The sequence below is a fragment of the Saccostrea cucullata genome, unplaced genomic scaffold (assembly GCF_032062105.1).
Source record: "Saccostrea cucullata isolate Sc308-1 unplaced genomic scaffold, CSIRO_AGI_Scuc_v1 ctg10389, whole genome shotgun sequence".
Classification (NCBI taxonomy): Eukaryota; Metazoa; Mollusca; class Bivalvia; order Ostreida; family Ostreidae; genus Saccostrea; species Saccostrea cuccullata.
Window position 1 is genome coordinate 1 of NW_026924349.1, and position 23,277 is coordinate 23,277.

Here is a 23,277-nt window from a genome sequence, read left to right on the forward strand (position 1 = left end):
AAAGGTCTTGTCAAAAGAAATATAATTGTTAATATAAAAGATATCTTCAACCAATCAAAAGTGCCGATAGGTAAGATTTAAGTTTTTTGTGGAATAATAGACGAACAGATTTACAGACAGACAGATGGACGGACAGGTCAAAAACTATTCCTCAGAATCTTCTATTCGGGGCAATAATATAGAAAATCATCTTGCTTAAAATTTCTATGGATATAAAACTACTAACCATCTTCGTCAACTTCCGCTATCATTTGTCGCAGTTCCTCCTCTGAAGGTTCTTGACCTAATTGTCTCATTACCGTCCCAAGTTCCTCGCAGTTCACCGTGCCATCTCCATCCCTATCGAAAAGGAGAAAGGTTTCCCGAAGTTCTGTAAAAATATAGAATGTTAATTTACCCGTTTTACTAGACTTGTCTCCACTTTCACAACGAAAAGAATTTTACATGTTAATCATCGTCTCCAGAATTTCCTAATCCTTTTTAACTGTTTTTGCATTAACTGCAAGATTAGAAGACTGCGTGAGTTTTTATCGAACAGAATAGTGTTGCATTACCACTTACCTGCAATTTGTTCAGGTGAAAGAGAGTCCTGAAAAACAAATAACATTTTAAATGATAAAAATGCATTAATTTGAGCAATTAGAAGGGAAATTTTATACCTTAACTTTCTTTTTCATTCGACTTTGAGCCCTGTACGTCATGTTTAACTTCAGGACAACACGTAAAAATAAACCTTAATAAAAATCATGGACAATAGGCTTATATCCCATCAGTTTATCGCTTTCATTGAATGTGAACTTTCGATCCTAAAGTTTAATATCTTTTGTCAAAACACATAGTTCTATGGGTGTCATCTTTATTCTTTTGAAATTGCGACATGTATTAATGTAAAAAAAAAAATGTAAATACGTTGTAGAATCTAATAGCGATTAAGAGTTATAAAAGTTCTTATCAAAATATTTATACAGATTTTATATGCATAAAATTACTTACCATGCTAGGAATATCGGGGACAAATCTTTTTATGTTCTCTCATTTCACGACAGTGGCCAAGAATTGTTTTCCTCTATCGATTTAATGTCAATAAAAAAACCAAACGTCGCTAAAATATTTCACAGTCCAACAGGTTCACTAAAGTGAGGTTGTTATTTTAGCATTATCTTACAGGATTTAAATAACTCATGGAGATTTTTTTATTTCACTAACGGCACTCTGGCGATATATGATAGACAACTTGTCGCTCCGACCATATCGTCTTACCATAAGTTTTCAATGTACACTAAGAGGTCTCCAAACCCGGACTAGCATAATTAAATAAAACAGTTTATTTAATCGTTGCAATTAACAGATCGTCCTCTTAAGTGGTGAATATGTACAGGTGCATTTAAATTTGATTCAAATAAGGGAAAGCTCTTTGGCTAAGAGTTATAACATAATCTTGATTCAAGGAGTGTATCAAAAATTTTCTATGAAACAAAAGACATTAAGTTACATTTTCGCTTCTATATGTACGTAAGTTCTATGGTTAATACAATGACTTTGTCAGCAAATACAATTTATTATTAAGTCAAATGCTGACTGACGTTATTCATACTTATAGTTCAGCAGTATTATATATACACTGAATTTTCGACGGATTTTTACGCTATTTCCCGATCATTACAAGGAACACACGGTGTGGGTGACATGTCGGCATGAACTGCTCACTCCTCCATGGCACCTGATTCCACCTCTGATTTCTTTGGATGACCGTATTTGCTCTGCTCCAATTTTGTATAGTTTAAATGGACTTTTAAACTTGAATACATTTCGCTATCTCCCTATATTTCACCCTTCACTTGCACAATGTTGTAAAAATGAAAACAAGCCATTCATCTATAACTATTTATTCAAATCAATGTCCAAATTATTATTTTGACGTTATATGCTTCACAAAATCTGAAAGATAAAAAAAAAATATCAAGACAAAATTTGTTATGGAAAGTTTGAGTTACGTCTCTTTGGTCGTTTAAATACACAAAATACAAGCTAATTCAGAGAATTCGTGTCCCCCGCTTAGGGAAAAAGTCGGATCCCCCTGACTGAATTTGTAGAATTATTAAATGTATACATATATACTGAAGCAAATAAAATACATGTATGTCAATATGCATATAAAGATTTGATTGCTTATTCTTTATTATGTGACTGTATAGAAGATTCTTTTTATATGGAATATTTATCACATAGTAATGGTGATTTTATAACCTCATAAATTTCTCATTTTACATGATGAATACTATCATTTAGTAATAAAAAAAGAAAAGTATTTTTTTTTTGAAAAAAAAAGATCGTGCGAGATTCGATCCCGTGCCTTCTCACATGTGAAGCGAGAGACATACCACTAGACCATTGAATCGCCTTGCATGGTACTAAGTACAATGTATATGTAGAACTGAAGTCACATACATGTATATATTCATGTTCGGTATTCTCAAAATTTTACGCAATCCATGGTGTTTGATTTATTTAGCCTTTATTAAACAGTTCTAATAGATGTAATAAGAACATAAAGTCCGCCGAGAACCTGTTTTATACGCAATAACTCTCCTCATGCCCCTGTGCTAAAAATAGCGACATGTAATACTATACATACTAATAAAACAAACGGGGCGGGGCACTTTGAGAGGGGTGAGAGAGGCCCTAGGGAGTTTTGGTAATATAAAATTACATTGCATAAGCTCAAAATCTTCTTGAAATATCGCCCGGAAATGATAGTGTTACACACAGGCAGAATGTATAAATTTACGACCTTGAACTTTGACCTTTTGACATCAAAATCAATAGGGGTCTTCATTAGGCCACAGGGAGTTGTTATGTAAAATTTCATTGCAATAGCTCAAATGGTTCTAGAGATATCGTGTGGAAACGAAAGTGTTATAACAGACAGAATTTGATTCTTTATGACCTTGACCTTTGACCTCAAAATCAATAGGGTTCTTTTTTAGTCTATAGAGAGTTGCTATGCTAAATTTCATGGCAAAAGCTCAAAGGGTTCTCGAGATATCGTGTGGAAATCAAAGCGTTACAGACAGACAGAAAGACGGACGGACGGACGGACGGACAAACCCAAATTAATATCCCCCACTTTTCAAGCGGGGGACAAAAAGGAGAATTGCTTGAACCAAAAATATACATATTTATTCATTAAGAAGACACCACTTCTTGCAATTTTTTGTAAACGTAAACAAAAAGAAAAATAATAATAAGCCCGTTTCAAACCAATTTTTGTTGTTGAAAGAAACCAATTTTTTGTAATCTCTTTAGCAGTACATGTATAAGGAATATGCTTTGTTCCCTCTTTATTAATAATAACGGTCGCAGTATCACTTCTCAGACATTTTTGTAAATTGTGTTCTTATTTGTAGACATTTTTATATTTCAAAGAAAAATATGTTTGTTTATTTTGTGCACTTTTGTTTATTTTGTGCACTTTTAGAGTTATTAAAGGAACAAAATGGCCGAAAATTGTTCATATAGCTATAAAGTGTTTCTTGGGCAAATAAAGTTTATTTTCAAATCCATCTTATTGTCAACCATTTTGTCCAAGGAACTGCAACTGTCTTGCTGTCCGAGCATGGGTTTCAAGATTGTACAGAAAACTGACCATAACAATAAAATTCATGATTCATGATTTAATTCTGTGAGATTTACTTGTTTTTATTGAATGATTAATAATATTATGTTTTATATCTCATTCGAATTCTTTTCACTCGTGTAGAGACGTCACGTGCCGTATGCCGGTGAATTGCACTCAGGATCAGAGAGCAGTTAGAGTTCTTTATCATTCCAAAGACTACTTTGATACTGGACCTCAGGTTTTAAAAGCAAAAAAAGCAAACTTAACCGTTAAACTTGAAATTTCCCCATGTTTAAAACCATTTTAAAAGAATTTATTTTACCTTTTTTCTTATAAGAATTTGCTGCAAACATTGATCTTATTTTGTTTTACGGTTAACGTTTTCCTCCGCCCTGAGAAATCATATCATTATGCATGTACATTGCGAAAGAATATATGCGTATAGATTTTTTAGTCTTTATAGATAACTGCTCTTATTAACTTTTGCAAAAATGATTTCCCATTTTCTTAGTGATCAATTAATTTAACGTTTGAGGTATTGCAGAAGGAGAATGCCACTGATGAAAGAACAGTGTTAAAGAGGAAATAATTCCTGCCACAATGATACCTTTATATCGAATATATCCATTGCCCCCCAATCCAGTGTCCACGATCATTTCATCCACGTCCTCGTCCGTAAGTCTTTCTCCCAGCGTTGTCATGACGCTTCGAAACTCTGCCACTGAAATATATCCTGTTCTGTTTTCGTCAAACACTTGAAAGGCCTCAATTAATTCGTCAGGAGAATCTGTACACTGCATTTGTTTGGCCATCATTTGTAGAAATTCGTCAAATTCAACGTCACCGTTTCCTAATTAAAAATATATAAATTGTAGCAGTTTGCAAACAATGCCTTTCATTAAAATAAATCATGGGCTATAGTTTTTTAAACATACTTAAATATGTCTGTAACTATGATATAATTAAGTACCGTTTCAATAAAATATTGTAGAACATAATCATACTTTCAAGATAAAATAGATAAATACTTCCTTTACATTCTTTAAGGGTTGTGAATAAAGCAATAAATTCAAATCTAAAACTGGTCAATTTAATACAAAATGGTTAAATGTTGAAACAAAGGAAAAATTACAAAGGACTATATTCCAATATGAACAGTATTGCCCCTTAAATTTTTGATGGAGAAATCTATGAATATGTTCTAAACTTGAAGAATATCTGCCGACTCAATATTTTCATCAACTATGGCGTCTTATTTTACATATGAGGCCATGGAGATAGAGATTCAAGATGTTTGATAACTTGAGAGAAAAAAAAATTCAAAGTCATCTAGTGCAAACTGCAACAACTCTTGTCTTTTGTTATGTTCTAAATTCACCAGTTCAAACGAACATAAATTATTTATAAATAAAACTCAAAAACACTTTATATAGGATGAGCTCGCATGCGCGAGTGCAACAGACTTTAATGAAGTGTATACAGTATACAAAGCACAGTCTTTAGTTTAACTTCTGAAATCCAAATCATTCTACAAAAGAAAAAGAAACAAATAAAGCGACAGTCAACATTAAAACTAACATTTTAACGTGTACAGTATATCGATCATACTGGAAGGGGTGGGTGGGGTGGGGGATAAGTCTGTTGCAATGTAGCAGCGAACTTCGAATAACTTAAAACACCCGAAAATCTACCTTATACGTGTCTGAATCATGCGTAGCACGGATTCAACCTATTCACCCGTAAACAAATAAACAACCAATCGATCTCCTTTATCGATGGACTTAATCTGCATACAAAACAAACACACGTGTTTTACCATAACTTTTATAAATATATAAATAATGTGTATTTTAATACACATTGAATATTGTTCCTTGGTAATATATGCTCAGTAATTCTTTACTAAATATTGAACGAAATCTTTTCAATTTGACCCCTTTCTTGTAAAAAAAAAAAGAAACAGCATAATCAAATAGTTTATCACGTCATAAACACAAGTAGAATAATTAGTAAGAATCTTAATCCAAACTACAAATTTATCGAGAGATTTTCAAAATATGGCTTTTATTGGGCAAAAAAAAGTTTATAACGTACTTTACAGGTCTAAAATAAAAAAAGGTTCTATTCATGATCCAAGCATTTTATTATCATTTTTCTTATTTTACCGTCAACATCCACTTCAGCAATCATGTCCATAAGCTCCTTTTCCGTGGGGTCCTGACCCATTGACCTCATCACTGCCCCCAGTTCCTCCGTACTAACCGTCCCATCCCCGTCCTTGTCAAACACCAAGAAAGCCTCTTTAATGTCTGAGTCAAAGAGAACAACAAATACGAAAATATAAAATAATCAGATGGATCTTGTAAGCACGTGGATATTTAAGGAATCACTGTCTAGTCCGTTATGAATGCAAATTATCCCGCGTGTCCAACTATCTTTGATGCCCTGGCATACTCTACAACTAGACACCGATTCCTTATATTTCCATTTCATTGTAAAAGAAAACTATAACTTAAGATTTTAAAAATGTATACTAATAGATATAAATTACATGAGGCCTCCCATGTTAAATTCAATAGTCCCAGCCCACTGACGTCAAAAAACAAAGACAGTCTCACAAGATTTTCATACGTTTTAGGCTTCCTCATCGTTAACACAAAGGTACACTAGACGCACGAATTTACATATACATGCATATTAGACCTTTTTAGTCCCTGACCTATCGCTTAGCGAAATTTACATTCCGGTAGAATGATTAACAAATCAAGTCAACTAATTTTCAATGAGTTGTCACAGAGAAAACAATTAGAAATTGAAATATTGCTATTTTAATAATTAAACTTCCCTCTTTCTATATTATATAATATAAGGATGTTTGTACCAACATTGGTTAAAATTGGTCTATTAATATTGGTTCTTGAGAAGATGTTGAAACTTCAAAGCATGAAAAGTTTACAGACGGACAAACGACGCACATTTGGTGATCAGGAAAGCTCACTTCAGCTTTCAGCTCAGAAGAGCTAAAAAAAAAATCAATCCAAGAAATCTCACATTTTTTCCATGATCAGTCTTGTAAATGAACTTAGTTTTCTCTCTTTTTAAGGTTATGTAACTTCAGCAAGTCCAAATTTTAAAATTTTTTCATAAATGTTTTCTAAGACGTACCATTTATCTGCTCCTCTGTTAGGTTTTCAACCTGGAAAATACAAAAATGCAAAAACTATGAAAAATTGGTAATACGAAATACATAGACAAATGGCAATGCTTTCGGAACTTTACGTGAATTATTTCGTATTTCAGTTCATTACTTACAAGGTTTAAAACCTGTTTAAAGTTATGTTTACAAGTTAAAGAAAATACTCTGTAAATACATTTAAATTCCTAGGTCTTTTGTTTATTTTCCATAAGAAACTTTAGAAGTATATTTACATTAACTTCAACGACTTTTGAAATTTTCTACCAATTACTCCCCGTGGTTAAAATATCAAAATCTTTATTTTTTTCTTTCACTTTTCGAAAGAAAAATATCTTTTCTTTTTGTATGCGATAAATTATCACAGCACATCGCATCAAGTAGTCGTAATCTTATTAGATTATTTTTTATATTAAAAAAAAAGATATAATCTCAAATTAAACATTATCAAAGTCATTAATAACTGTTGTTAAATACCAATTATTACTTACCATTTTATTTGGTACATTTAGAATTCCGACTGAAGCTTTTCTTCTGTAAACTAATTTATTTGACCAGTATATTCATAATCAATGGCGAAGCCACTCTCTTTAAAATTAAAGCAACTTTTAGTTTTCCTTATGTCTTTGCCAACCTGTGATCAATGGCTACACGATTATACGAGTGGAAACCAAATAAGCAATTGACAAGGTATATCATACAAGAAAATCAATCTTTCCTCTCCTGCCACTACTCTGAAATTGTACCATTTCGTGACCCAACCTTGAATACAAAGAAATCATCAATATTTTGTCGAACGCTTTCACACGGGACACACACAAAATTGATTGACATTTTTGACTCGATCAATCTGACGGGACAAATAAATACATATCTGTAATACAAGCACTTATATTGCATTTAATTGAATAATACAGAGTCGTGAGTTTAATTACTAAGAAGAAATTTAAAAATGGCATCCATCAGTGCTGAACACAAAACTGATTCAAAGAAGAGCAAAAGAGGTTGTTTGACAGTATTTACTTTCCTATGTTCATGTACAGAAAACAGAAAATTCCAGTTTATTCCATAATGACTAGAAAAATGGTCTTTAGAACTAAATATCGATCATATTTAATGCACATAGATATTTTTTTCTTCAATCCGTTTTCATTTATTGAAAATAAATACAATTTGCGTCGCAATCATCCTATCTCAGCTATCATGTCTTGAAGACTGTGTCACCAGCTTTATATAATCTGAAAGTAATAAAGTTTTAAATACTTTAAAATAAAGATTTAAGAACTATTTCATTGGCAGGAAGACTATCTGTAGCCTATAACGATAGCAAATGATACTTAAACTTTGGCAATAACCATTTCATATAATAAATTCAGGTGTAACTAACATATGTTCTCTTTATACCCGCACTTTCTAAAGAAAGTTCGGGTATATTGTTGTTACTCATGTCCGTCCGTCCGTCCGTCCGTCCGTCCGTCCGTCCGTCTGTCACACTTTTCTTCCCTGAACTCCTCCTACATTTTACACAGTAGCTTAATCATCTTTTGGGAGATGGTTTGTGGGGTCATGTAGATGTGCAGTAAGGTTTTGGAATTTCGATTTTGGCCCGGGGGGTCAAATGGGGGTCGAAAAATGACGTTTTTTGTCCAAAAAGTCCCGTCTTCCCTGAACTCCTTCTACATTTTACTCAGTAGCCTAACCAGGTTTTGGGAGATGGTTGGTGGGGTCATGTAGATGTGCAGTAAGGTTTTGGAATTTTGATTTTGCCCCAGGGGGTCAAATGGGGGTCGAAAAATGACGTTTTTTAAGCAAAAAGCTCCGTCTTCCCTGAACTCCTCTTACATTTTACTCAGTAGCCTAACCAGCTTTTGGGAGATGGTTGGTGGGGTCATGTAGATGTGCAGTAAGGTTTTGGATTTTCGATTTTGCCCCGGGGGTCAAATGGGGGTCGAAAAATGACGTTTTTTGTCCAAAAAGCCCCGTCTTCCCTGAACTCCTTCTACATTTTACTCAGTAGCCTAACCAGCTTTTGGGAGATGGTTGGTGGGGTCATGTAGATGTGCAGTAAGCTTTCAGAATTTTGATTTTGCCCCAGGGGGTCAAATGGGGGTCGAAAAATGACGTTTTTTAAGCAAAAAGCTCCGTCCTCCCTGAACTCCTCTTACATTTTACTCAGTAGCCTAATCATCTTTTGGGAGATGGTTGGTGGGGTCATGTAGATGTGCAGTAAGGTTTTGGAATGTCGATTTTGCCCCAGGGGGTCAAATGGGGGTCGAAAAATGACGTTTTTTGTCCAGAAAGCTCCATCTTCCCTGAACTCCTTCTACATTTTACTCAGTAGCCTAACCAGCTTTTGGGAGATGGTTGGTGGGGTCATGTAGATGTGCAGTAAGCTTTCGGAATTTTGATATTGCCCCAGGGGGTCAAATGGGGGTCGAAAAATGACGTTTTTTAAGCAAAAAGCTCCGTCTTCCCTGAACTCCTCTTACATTTTACTCAGTAGCCTAATCATCTTTTGGGAGATGGTTGGTGGGGTCATGTAGATGTGCAGTAAGGTTTTGGAATTTCGATTTTGCCCCGGGGGGTCAAATGGGGGTCGAAAAATGACGTTTTTTGTCCAAAAAGCCCCGTCTTCCCTGAACTCCTTCTACATTTTACTCAGTAGCCTAACCAGCTTTTGGGAGATGGTTGGTGGGGTCATGTAGATGTGCAGTAAGCTTTCGGAATTTTGATTTTGCCCCAGGGGGTCAAATGGGGGTCAAAAAATGACGTTTTTTAAGCAAAAAAGTCCGTCTTCCCTGAACTCCTCTTACATTTTACTCAGTAGCCTAATCATCTTTTGGGAGATGGTTGGTGGGGTCATGTAGATGTGCAGTAAGGTTTTGGATTTTCAATTTTGCCCCGGGGGGTCAAATGGGGGTCGAAAAATGATGTTTTTTGTCCAAAAAGCCCCGTCTTCCCTGAACTCCTTCTACATTTTACTCAGCAGCCTATTCACCTTTTGGGGGATGATTGGTGGGGTCATGTAGATGTGCAGTAAGGTTTCGGAATTTAGATTTTGCCCCGGGGGGTCAAATGGGGGTCGAAAAATGACGTTTTTTGTGCAAAAAGTCTCGTCTTCCCTGAACTCCTTCTACATTTTACTCAGCAGCCAAATCACCTTTTGAGGGATGGTTGGTGGTGTCATGTAGATGTGCAGTAAGGTTTCGGAATTTTAATTTTGCCCCGGGGGTCAAATGGGGGTCGAAAAATGATGTTTTTCATGTAAAAAGCCCCATCTTCCCTGAACTCCTCTTACATTTTACTCAGCAGCCTAATCATCTTTTGTGGGATGATTAGTTGTGTCATGTAGATGTGCAGTAAGGTTTCGGAATTTTGATTTTGCCCCGGGGGGTCAAATGGGGGTCGAAAAATGACGTTTTTTGTGCAAAAAGTCCCGTCTTCCCTGAACTCCTTCTACATTTTACTCAGCAGCCAAATCACCTTTTGGGGGATGGTTGGTGGTGTCAGGTAGATGTGCAGTAAGGTTTCGAAATTTTGATTTTGCCCCGGGGGGTGAAATGGGGGTCGAAAAATAACGTTTTTCATACAAAGAGCCCTGTTTTCCCTGATCTCCTCTCACATTTTACTCAGCAGCCTAATCATCTTTTGGGAGATGGTTGGTGGGGTCATGTAGATATGCAGTAAGATTTTGGAATTTAGATTTTGCCCCGGGGGGTCAAATGTGGGTCGGAAAATGATGTTTTTTGTGCAAAAAGCCCTGTCTTCCTTGAAGTCTTCCTTAATGTTACTCAGATGCCTAATCATCTTTTAGGAGAGTTAAATATTTTGAAAATTATGTAAAACATCAACGTCAAGGGGTAACAAGATGTGTTTGTGAAAAACTATGCGCCCGGCGTCAACAAAGTTCAAAAAGCTATTTTTAGCATATAGGTCACAGTCAAGGTCACAAGGTCATTGACCTTGGTGTTATTTGTAAGAACTTAATTAGTGGGGTATGCATACTAAATATGAAGTGACCAGGGTTTGACACTAACGGTAGCCCGCTGGCCCGGGACAACTTAATATTGAGCTCGGGCTACTATACATGCCTTTAAACTTGCCCTGCAGGACTACTAAGATTTTTACCAAATACTCACTCAGAGCAACAGAAATAATTATCAAATACACACAATGTACCTGATAATTGTTAAATCTATTTTCAAACATGTTTTATCAACATAATTATTATTTTTGTAAGTCAAAATGAAAACTTTAAAGGTGATTTGAAATACCATAAATGATTTTAAATGTTGTTTTTTAATAGAAAAAATGTCTTCGGTACAATCATAGAGTGACATATAATTTTTACCCAAAATACAACCAGAATGCAGGATTTGGCATCTATATTTTCAAAATTTCCCGGGGGAGGCCCCCTGTACCCCCACCAGCAGGAGGGGGAAACCCCCTCCCGCACCTACCCCCTCGTCACTTCGCGACTCGGCCACCAGCCTTCGGCTGCTGGACAACTAATACATGAACAGGGCTAGTAGAAATTAGAAATGGCTAGCCCTGCTGACAACTATGGTCTTAAAGTTAGTGTCGACCCCTGAAGTCCCCATCTCCTATGGTTCAAAAGTTATGGCAAAAAGTAGAAAAAGCTATTTTTAGTATAAAGGTCACAGTTAAGGTCACATGGTCATTGACCTTGGTGTTGTTTGAAAGAACTTTATTAGTGGAGTATGCATACTAAATATGAAGTCCCTATCTCTTATGGTTCAAAAGTTATGGCAAAAAGTGGAAAAAGCTATTTTTAGCATATAGGTCACAGTCAAGGTCACAAGGTCATTGACCTTCATGTCATTTGAAGGAACTTTATCAGTGCAGTATGCATACCAAATATGAAGTCTCTATCTCCTATGGTTCAAAGGTTATGGCAAAAAGTGGAAAAAGCTATTTTTAGTATAAAGGTCACAGTCAAGGTCACATGGTCATTGACCTTGGTGTTGTTTGAAAGAACCTTTTTAGTGGAGTATGCATACCAAATATGAAGTCCCTATCTCCTATGGTTCAAAAGTTATAACAAACAGTTGAAAAACCTATTTTTAGCATATAGGTCACAGTCAAGGGCACGAGGTCATTGACCCTGATGTCATTTGAAAGAACTTTATTAGAGGAGTATGTATACTAATTATGAAGTCTCTATTTCTTATGGTTCAAAAGTTATGACAAACAGTTGAAAAACCTATTTTTAGCATATAAGTCACAGTCAAGGTCACAAAGTCATTGACCTTGATTTCGTTTGAAAGAACTTTATTAGAGGAGTATGCATACCAAATATGAAGTCTCTATCTCTTACGGTTCAAAAGTTTTGGCCAAGGTTAAACTTGACAACAGACAAACTGACAAACAGATAAACAGACAAACAGACAGGACAAAAACAATATGCGCCCCGAAAAAATAAGGGCGCATAAAAAAACATCGCATGCTGGGAACACCTTGAATTCTTATGAGTAATTTATGTACATGTCAAATGTGAGAGTCATATCTCATCTCAATCAAAAGTTATAAGCAAATGCAACATTTTTGAAAAGTAGGTTAGGCTTGATCGCTTCAAGGTCAAGGTCACAGTGTAAAAGTCATGATTTATTTGAAAAGGTCTTATCACAGGTAATAATAAACATGCATTATGATATGAATGCCCTAACTTTTCTCTTTCAAAATGAAGAATTTATAACAATTTAATTTTTTTGCAAGTTGGTCAAACTTCTAGGTCACATGTAAACCCCCCCCCCCCCCCCCAAAAACCCATGCCATTCTCACAGGTAAATATACTAATACATAAGTTTAATATGAATGTCTCTTCTCATTCAGTAGATATGACCGTGATAACCAAGGTTAAATTTTTTGAGACAGATGGACTGAGTCTGACATACAAATGTACATATTTCTATATGAATTGGGTAAAATTGGCCCAGTGGTTCTAGAGAAGTTAAAAATGTAAAAAGTTTTCAGACAAACAGATGGACAACACGTCACGACAGACATTATATGCTAAGGAAACCAAAAAAGCTCAAATGAGTGTTTTGAAAGGGTTACAATATGGTTGGAGTATTTGAAAAGCTGTTTTTTTCCTGCAGAGATATGCATGACCAACATATTTATGTTTTATATTTTCTTTAGTAATTTGTTTGTTTGTTGTGAATACATCTTCCCTCATATGGAGACACCACCAAATAATAATGAAGATAAGATGTGTTTGTGAAACACTGATGTCCCAGTATGGAAGCCTATGGCGAAGGTTGAAGTTTCTCAAATATATGTCAAACTCAAAGGTCAAGGTCAAAGGGTTCAAATTGTTAGTATCAGAAGAAAGTCTTGTCACAAGGAATGCACATGTTAAATAAAGAAATCTCTAGTAATTCCTGTTCAAAAGTTAATTGCCAAGGTTAATTTTTTTTTTTAAGTGGTTCAAACTCTAGGGTCAAGGTCAAACATATTTATACCTGTTGACAGTTCAAAATGAATACAATATCTCATGATAAGTATGAAAGCCCTAGCACCTACTGATTAAAATTTAGGCAGAGTTTAAAGTTTGGTATTTTTCTTGTAAAAATGTGTATCCCATGTCAAGCGATCAGAGGTAAAAATTAATGGTAACCAAATAAAAGGTCTTATTAAATTGTCACAAGAAATAAACCTATAAAATGTGGAAGCTATATGTATAGCCCATCCCACTTAAAACTTATGGGCAAGCTAGCTAGGATTTAATTTTTGCAGACTTATAGACAGACATAATAAACACAAGAAACAAAATATGTATAATAATTAGTCAAATGGAAAAAAATATACTATTTAACTGGAATCACAAAATAGATTGTTATTTCAGGGACAGGAAGTGGGTAGGAAGATTGGAATCCCCCCCCCATCTGGCATTTGCTTTGTTATTTAAACAAGACTATATACTGTAGCAAGTAAAAAATGACTCTTGACATCCTCTGAGTCTCCCTATAAACTTAGAAAACATTGACCTCACTATCATTGTTTTTTTTATTTTTTTATTTGTTTTCATTTTTTTTCTCCTGCTTGTCACGAAATTCTGGGCTGGAATTTTTTGACTGAGATGTGAACCCCCCTCCCTACTCCCGAAAAAAATTCTGGATCCGCACCAGTATTGGCAGTAACTGAATGTCACATCGACAACGGGAGATAACTTCACAATATGAAATTCGTCTAGTGTGGCATTGCGATGATCTTTGACCCTTTTTAAACTTTAACCTAATCGTTTGGGTGTATTTTACTCCCCACTATACTAAAACTTGTACTTACCGACTCCCTGTGTCTCGTAAACTTCATGAAATATAAATCCAATTATAACACAAAATGAATTAATCCAATGCACACAACACTGCAGGCATGTGCCATTTTGGCGAACTTTCGTCGATTCCGTCACCTTATCAGATGAAGTGGGAATCGGCCGAGGTGTGCCAAATGGTGTTTAATCTATAAATATCATAATGGGTGACGCAACGTGATGTAATGTAGAAATGTACATGTTCACATGTATAGTACAAGAACAAATTTTAAATTAATTCATTACAAACGATATTAAATTTTAACAAACCTTTTCCGTCTAGCCTATTCCAAAAAGTATGTGCTGTGTGATTGTGGTGTCGAGGGGGGGGGGGGGGGGGGAGTAAATTTAAAAAGGTCCTATTATGAGCAAAACATATATCAAAATCTAATTTCAGACGCGGATCCAGAATTTTTTTCCGGGGGGGGGGTCCACCTCAGTCAAAAAAAATCCTATCCCAGAAATTGACAATCCAAAAAAAAAAAACCTAAAGTAAATCTCACCCAAACGTCAAAAACCTATATCGTGGAGGTGGGGTGGGGGTAGTGGTGACTTCTATTGCCGCAAATGTTTAACTTTTCATACCTATTTTACACATATTCGTGTTTACCAGGGGGGATCTGCATTTTCCAAAGGGGGTCCATTGTAACTTTTTCCTTGTTTTAGTATATACATTTTTAACCTTGTAAATTCCAGGGGGGGGGGGGGGGGGGTCCTGACCCCCCCCCCCCCCCCCGACAGATCCGTGCATGAATTTACATCATTTATAAAATTCAGACAGGTATATAATGAATTAAGCATGTATAAAATAAATATAAGAGGTTCTGAGTTATAGGTCACAGGGTCTCAGAATTTCATAATCAATTTGATTAATACATGTAAATTATAGAATTATTTTGACTATTTCCTTGGAAAGCTGCCCAATATGTAAGAGCGTGTATTTAGAGGCAAACACCTTAGTGCGGGTATTACTGTCTCATGACAGCATCTAGTTTTGTTAGTGTGAAAGTGAACTAAATAATTCACAACAAATTACCTTGAAAATCGACCTTTCCTTTCTGGTTAAGATCAGCAATTTGTATCATTTCACTGACCTCTTCTTCCGTGTACTTTTCACCTAAATTGGTCATCAGATGCCGGAGTTCCCGGACTGTAATATACCCGTCTCCATCCTTATCAAATATTCTAAAGGCTCTTTGTAACTCATCCTCGATATCTGCTTGTCGCATTTGGAGTGTCAAAACAGTGACAAATTCATGGAATCCAAATTCTCCTATATTTCATCAAATGCAAAAAATTGCAATTAAAAATCCATTTGACACGAAAAGCACGTTATTGTATTGCGGGGAAAAAACAAATAAAAATGGCGTCACAAGGGTAATAAAAGTTGTCTGCACATATAGTATTACGATTGCATTTAATAATGAAACGATAAATTTGCAATTATCTAATGGATAACATCATATTTCTAGAATACCTAAGAATAAGTAAAATGTTTTAAATAATTTGTCAAAAATTATCACTATCATAGACACTTTTATTTTTTTTAATTTTTTTTAACTTAGAGAACGTTACCGTCTTTGTTTAAAAGTTTAATCATATTGTTGATATCTGAGCGGTTTGCTGTTGGATCTATATTCCGAATGATATTAGGAAGTTGTGATATTGACACTTTCCCTGTTCCTCTAGTGTCCAGCATCTCAAAGGCAGCTCGAAATTCTAAACATTCAAAAATTAAATAATATGATGCAGTTTAAAGATGCGACTAGGCTTGAACTATAATGTGTTAAATGAGTAGCACATTCAAACTGACTAAAAAGGTTTTCCCAAGCTTTCAGGTATTTAAAGGAAAGGACTTTGCAGTCTCTTCAGACCCTGTTTAATGAACCGGTTTTAAGAAAACTTATGTTACAAGCTGATAGAAAATGTTTGGTGTCTATATATAAATGTTCAATTAAAATGTTTTATTTTAGGGAAAAAATACTGTTTTTCTATTAACATTTCATACGTTGAAAAGGTTGAACCTAGTACTTATATCTTTTCTGAAATCAAACAAAGAACAGTAAACTGACAGATATAAAATATTATAATCCTACCTGTAACCTGCTCATCAGTTAATATGTCTGGCCAAGCATTTGCCTACAAAAGGATAATTATAGTCATAAAAAGATTAAAATTATAAAATACTTCACAACTTGTGATTCATGTCCGTATATATTTATGATATTCATGAAGACTTTAAGAATACGCCTCACCATTCCTATGAAGATAATAAAGCAGTTGTATTTAGAGCCCTCTTCTACGCCATTCCGCCAAACTGCAGTCAGTAATCCCGTTTTATTCTTGACAGTTGGGAAGGTGCACGGGTTTCTATCTAATATTTCACACGAAGAACGTGTCTTACTTTCTGGAGTTTAATCATTATCAATTTAATCAATTCATTTTGGCTTTAGGATTCTAGTCGATATGCTATACACCTTTTTATTTTTTTAAAACCCAGGCTTTTATATCTTGAAAAGTGTGAAAATTTTGTAGAGCTCGCTGTCAAAATAGTTTAATCAATAGGTAAATGTTGTATCTGTCGTCACGAAGCGAAAGATATACGTTTATTACTAAACTATCATCAAGAAATCTCAAAGGCTACTTTAGCCTTTTGTAATGTCCGTATTTACTTTGAATTTCAATTTTCATGCTTATTTCATGGTTTAAATTTTTTTTTCTCTTGGGTACATTAAACTATTTGAATAAAAATCAATGAAAATATTACTGATATATGAAAAAATGCCATTAATAATCCTTATTGTAGCAAAATATCACTTGCCTATGGAGCTTATACACGCATGTCCTCTTTTGTTCGATAAGTAAGCGGTTGTTCTATTTGTGTTCAATTTCTAAACGAAGCCAGATATCGTCAACGCCGTGTATTCACAAGGATATCAACAATCAAATTTCAAATCAACATCTAGCTAATTTTAGGGTTGATAAATGGCCTTGTTTGCACATAAAATTTGTTGTTGAGGCGAATGTTGGGTTACGTTCTTTATACAAATTGTTTAAAGCATTATTTTGGCATTGAATTGTCTATAATTTTTTTCCGTTTTCCTAAACATGACAAGAGTATCCTAGGGTAGTGTAACTGGAGAAAAACTTGAAATGCTTGAACTTCCATGGAATCTAAACTCACCACTGTTTTCGGAGGTCGATGTTGACCCATCATATAATGTGTAATGGTGAAATGAACTTTTTACAATGGCAACTGTTCATTATCTTTAAATTCATTTTGATACATGTAAAATGTCAATAAATATTCGGAATATGCTGAAACGCGAAGATAAACACAGTGATCAAGCTTAATATTAAAAACAAGGATACAAAAATGGGAACAGGGCATTAACACAAACCCCCTGGAGATAACAAAGGTTAGGTATGGGGCTAGGAGCGACCGGTCACATTCACCGCGAGTCCTTTGTCTTCAATGGGTCAAATCAGTTATCCGAAGAAACCATAGGCTGATAATTTGTTTGAAATCAAGCGAAATTTTGATTCCCTCGAAGCATCGACTTTTTTATTAGTAGCTTGCCTTCATTGAAAAACTGAACCCTTTCAACTATATTTTCTAAGTTGCAATTATATTCAATCATTTGAAAGATAGAACATGAAAATTCAAAAATGGAAAATACCTATACATATATTAATCAAATAAAAAAAATACTCGAATTTATGTTTTAACGAAAGATAATCAGGTGTTAAAAATGATCTCTAAATTGCTGATGTATACTCATTTACTGGAAAAGGGCGTTAATTCTAACGAAACAACTAGGCTTTATGATAAAAATGATAAATGTTTATCCAACAATATACATGTACCCTTGTCACTTGCAAAAGAGATCACTGGTTTACATCTCTCAGTCGACTCGATACACAAGAGCATGCCCTACATATGAACAACAAAACGAGGTAAGTTACTGACAAACAAGTTAATGAAAAAAGAATATTAACAGTTCTAATTTAAACATCATTTCGTAAAATTGTAAGGTCGATACACTGACCTTGTCAACAAATACAATCTATCATTAAACAGAATGCCGACTGACGGTTTTCATACTTATTGTTAGGCCAGCATTTACACTGAATTATCGACAGGTTTCCCGTTATTTCCTGATCATGATAAGGAACATATGGGAGACGTGAACGGTCGGCAGGGGATGTTCACTCCATCATGGCACCCGATCCGAGTTCTTTTGTTTTAGAGGTCCGTGTTTGTCCTGCTTGAGCTTGGATACAGTTCATTATCTCCATATTTTTCATTCTATGATATATATTACAACGTGAAAAGTAAGTTTACCTTTTGTGATAATTTTTTAAGCCAAAAGTCTCAGTTGAAAGTGGCATAATAGTAGTAATGGTATTTGAAGATACTAGAAATTGATATTGAATAATTAAAGTATCTAGCACATGTCGAAATAACTTCCGCAAAGTTATCTTTCTTTACATCGAACTCATTTCTGATTTACGAATTCGATTTACAAACTGTTGAATTCATTTAAACGAATTATATTCTTTATTTAAAAAACTTAAATATATATACAAATTTAATTCGTTATACTTAATGTTTAAATACGAAATTATATAAAATTCAGATTTTCTTTTAAAAAAAGATTCAATTTATTAATGCGAATGCAAAACTGCGGCGCCGCTGGAGGGCCAGGTTAAAAAAAATATTTTTATTTGTTCGGACAAATTAGAAATTCGTTCGGACAAATTAGATATTCGTTCGGACGAATTAGATATTTGTTCGGACAAATTAGAAATTCGTTCGGACGAATTAGTTATTTGTTCAGATGAATTAGATATTCGTTCGGACAAATTAGAAATTCATTCGGACGAATTAGATATTCGTTCGGACAAATTAGAAATTCATTCGGACGAATTAGATATTCGTTCGGACAAATTAGATATTCGTTCGGATTAGATATTTGTTCGGACAAATTTGATATTTGTTCGGACAAATTAGAAATTCGTTCGGACAAATTAGATATTCGTTCGGACGAATCAGATATTTGTTCGGACAAATTAGAAATTCGTTCGGATGAATTAGTTATTCGTTCGGACAAATTAGATATTCGTTCGGACAAATTAGAAATTCGTTCGAACGAATTATATATTCTAATCCGTCCGAACAAATTTCTAATTCGTCCGAACGAATATCTATTTCGTCCGAACGAATTTCTAATTTGTCCGAACGAATATCTAATTCGTCCGAACAAATAACTAATTCGTCCAAACAAATTTCTAATTCGTCCGAACGAATATCTAATTCGTCCGAACGAATTTCTAATTTGTCCGAACAAATATCTAATTCGTACGAACAAATAACTTATTCGTCCGAACGAATTTCTAATTCGTCCAAACGAATATCTAATTCGTCCGAACAAATAACTAATTCGTCCGAACGAATTTCTATTTTGTCCGAACAAATAAAAATATTTTTTTACCTGGCCCTCCAGCGGCGCCGTACAAAACAAATCAAAATATAAATTAAATTCTTGTCAACAAATCTGTCAATTGGAGTCAAAGAAAAAAAATTTATTGAAATATTGGGAACAATATGGAGATAACGAACAGTATTCAATATCAAAGTCCGTAAAACATTTACAAAATAGGATCAGAGCAAACACGGACCTCCGAAACATCAGAGGTGGGATCAGGTGCCATGGAGGAGTTAGCATCCCCTGCTGACCGGTCACACCAGCCGTGTGCATCTTGTCATGATCGAGAAATAACGGAAAAATCCGTCGTCAATTCAATGTATAAATGATGGACTAACAATAAGTATGAAAAACATCAGTCAGCATTTGATTCAATCATAAATTGTATTTGCTAACAAGGTATCGACCATAGAAGTTACGAAATGATGACTTTAAACGAGACTGCTGATATTCTTGTTTTATCGACTTGATTGTCAATAATTTACTTTGTTTTAGAAATTGTTCATACGTAGAGCATGCTCTTGTGTATCGAATCAACTGAGATATATACACTCCGTATGCAGGTGATGAAGGTGTATTGCTGCATAAGTAAGGGAAGTTGACGATAGAAAAGTTAAAAGTCATCACGTTTATCATATAGCTTGGTTGCTAGATTACCATTAACGTCTTTTTCAAGTAAAATATCCAAGTATGAAACAGATGTGTCAGACTTTGTGGTATCTTTTATCTCAAGCTCACCAGGATATATCGTATCGACGTAGGAATGGAAATGACAATTATTGTTGATTGACAATACGTATACGCCGTTGATATATCTAAATGTCGAGTTGAAGGCCACAGCAAGTGTTTTCTTCTTTCCACGCATAAAATTTTGCACAAATTCTGCTTAGGTCTGCTAATAACGGAGCGCAATTGGTACGCATGGGAATTCAAAAAGATTGTTGGAATACCTGGTCTCCAAAAACCACATAGATATTGTCAATCAAAAACGCAAGCATCTCTTTGATGTCAACTTCAGAGTACTTGTGTGTGCAATCAGAACGTGCTTTAACAAAATAATTTTGCAAATGACCAATAACAAAGGTAAGTAAATTTACGAGTTCCATTTTTATTGAAAAAGCAGCTGTAAATGATATCAAAACGCCTGGACGTTAATTTATCGTGGGGAATGGTTGTGTATAAAGTTGAAAAGTCATAAGTTTTTAAGCTGTTGATTATGGTAAATTCTTGTGATTTCAAATTGTCCAAAATTCTTTGAAATTTTTGAGTATCCACATCTGATTCACACCACTTCTTGAATATATTCTTAAACAGTACTCTTGAAGTTTTTCCTTCACTACATTCAATATCTTAGTGAGGAGTAACGAAAAAGGCTTGGTTGAACCTTTACCGGAACCCGTAATGTATCTTTGTAAGAATTTTCGGAATCCGATATACATAGGGTAGTTCAAAATTCATCGTGTATTATGTCCTCACTCAATTGTCATTGATTTTGAATTTTATATCAAGTAAAATAAACATATTTTTCAAATTTGCAAATTTTCATAAATCATTGGTAGTAAAAAAAATGAAAAAAGTTTCTCAATAATGAATAATGGAATATATTTTTGATACTGTTTAAATTAGTACATGTAAAAGAAAATAATGAAATGAGAGTTGTATGTAAAAATTGAGATTTTTTTTATTCTCAAATGACATGATATTTTTTAATTGCTGGGGTATGACAATTATGCAGATCGAGACATGATCAATCTCCTCGACCGACTCTCTATTGTCTAGTAATATAATTGGCGAAAGGAAGCAATACAGCATTTATAAACTTGTATCATTATATAACGCATATATTTTTATAAGGACATTTGATAGTCATATCATATTAGGAATCAAGACTTGTGTACACGTTTTCTCACTTTTTTCAAAGTAAATCTAAAGAAAACAAACGATTTTAAGTAATCTATAAAAATATCGACAAAGCAGAAATTTATCACTGCGTATTCTGTTCAGATGTAACTGAAACAAACGCCGAACATAGCATTTTGTGTTTGTTGTATATCGTATGAGTTTATATCACAGATGAAAAATTGCACATTGCACAGTACTTGATGTTAAATGAACGTCTTGCGTATCCTTTTTCAACAAAAATGTCTTTCAGGAGGTTGTAACCATCATTTTTACAAAATCTGTAAAACAGAAATACGTTAATTACATTAATGTCTTAAAAATAGTATTTGTTTGTAAAAGTTTCTATTGTCAGTATGCTAAAATACCCTGTTCTATTTATTTTACCGGATATGTTAACTAATCCGTCTTCGTCTTTGTCCGCCTTTTGTACGAGTTCTTCCGCTTCCTGTTCCGTAATACCATTTCCTAATGCCGCCATCGCTTCCCGGAGATCATGAGCAGTGATCGTCCCACAACCATCCATGTCGAACACACTAAACACCTCTGTGAGTTCTTCCTCTGTTATAATTTCTGTCTGGTCACCTCTTTTGACCATGATTTCCATGAAATCGAGGTAGCTTATGAAACCATTTGCTTAAATGAGAGAACTCCATACTGTTATCGCTTTGTAATTTCTCTGATCGTTAATAATAAGTCTCAGTCTAAAAGGGGGAAACCTCCGTTTATTATAGCTTGTTGTTTAAGATTTGCTTTTAGTATTAATAACACGAATTGTTCTTTGACTGGTCAGCTCTTTTCTGCGGTTTGCCTATATGATTTAATATGTGTTTTAATATTTGAAAAATTGTTCGAGTCATTTTTTGGGAGTTCATTCGATTTTACATAGACTCTAGATGTCATGAAAGTCTTTCCAGAAATTGAGAACATTGTGCAAGCTTACCACTTCTGTCATACTCTTGTATCATGGATTTAATGTCGTCATGTGCAATATCCTGTCCTAGGGCCCTCATGACTTTTTCCAGGTTCTCTACCGATATCGTACCATTCTTATCCTTGTCAAAACGTCTGAACACTTGCTGGTACACTTTATAATAAGAATTAAAGGGAAAGATAAACTTATAATTGCAGTTATATTCTCCTACAACAACAATGATAACAAAAGTAAAATTTAATTACTATATTATGCATATTTCTATATTCCTAAATCAAAGAAAAATTTACATGCATGTACATGTAGATTGCGTTTACTTGTTATAGCGATAGTATTAATTATATGTGTAATAAGTAAAATAATAATGACTCACACTTTATTTGCTCATCGGTTATGACAGGCTCCTAAAATACAAGAAAAAATTGAGAAACATGATATGAGTAATTTTTAGGAGTTTCACTCTACTTTTATCAGAGTTCTACTGATAATCTGAGTTAATCTAGGGCTTTGTAATGAATCTAATATGAAAGAACTAAATACAGGTAGAAGTAAACAAAATGGCTTACCATAGCCGCATAATCTTTTAAAATCTTTGCTAATGGCGGTATTTCAATAGGGGAAGGTCGAATAACCTTGAGTTTAAATCTCTTCATACAAAAATTGGTTGAACAGACATATGTTAAGATCAATACCCATACCACAGCTCAATAGCTGTGACACTTAAATGTCACTATAATTATCAATACAAGGACCGATGGTTTTAATTTATCTTTAACACTGAGCCCTCGAACAAATTCAAGTGAACGTACC

The 23,277-nt window shown here is 34.4% G+C and overlaps 1 protein-coding gene and 1 long non-coding RNA gene across 2 annotated transcripts; both read right to left on the minus strand.

The window, feature by feature from the left end:
- Positions 1-231: 231 nt before the first annotated feature.
- Positions 232-1,374, minus strand: LOC134266254 (uncharacterized). The gene is made up of 3 exons (XR_009991931.1): positions 994-1,374; positions 562-589; positions 232-370 (listed from the first exon to the last, which is right to left on the minus strand). It is a non-coding gene; the product is annotated as an uncharacterized LOC134266254 (long non-coding RNA).
- Positions 1,375-4,076: 2,702 nt separating this feature from the next.
- Positions 4,077-23,174, minus strand: LOC134266255 (calcium-binding protein LPS1-alpha-like). The gene is made up of 9 exons (XM_062748477.1): positions 23,034-23,174; positions 22,841-22,871; positions 22,477-22,620; positions 21,921-22,169; positions 15,721-15,864; positions 15,195-15,418; positions 6,785-6,815; positions 5,785-5,928; positions 4,077-4,469 (listed from the first exon to the last, which is right to left on the minus strand). The coding sequence occupies exons 1-9, from the start codon at positions 23,118-23,120 to the stop codon at positions 4,138-4,140; spliced, it is 1,386 nt and encodes a 461-aa protein (XP_062604461.1). The 5' UTR covers positions 23,121-23,174; the 3' UTR covers positions 4,077-4,137.
- Between the last annotated feature and the right edge of the window lie 103 nt (positions 23,175-23,277).

What these genes read in the sequence shown, in the direction of transcription:
- LOC134266255 (XM_062748477.1), bottom strand. Translation starts at nt 23,120, where the DNA reads ATGAAGAGATTTAAACTCAAGGTTATTCGACCTTCCCCTATTGAAATA. An exon ending in AACCGATGAGCAAATAAAGT is followed by an intron (nt 22,621 to 22,840) that starts GTGAGTCATTAT and finishes CTTATTATAAAG; the next exon opens with TGTACCAGCAAGTGTTCAGA. An exon ending in ACAAGAGTATGACAGAAGTG is followed by an intron (nt 22,170 to 22,476) that starts GTAAGCTTGCAC and finishes CTCTCATTTAAG; the next exon opens with CAAATGGTTTCATAAGCTAC.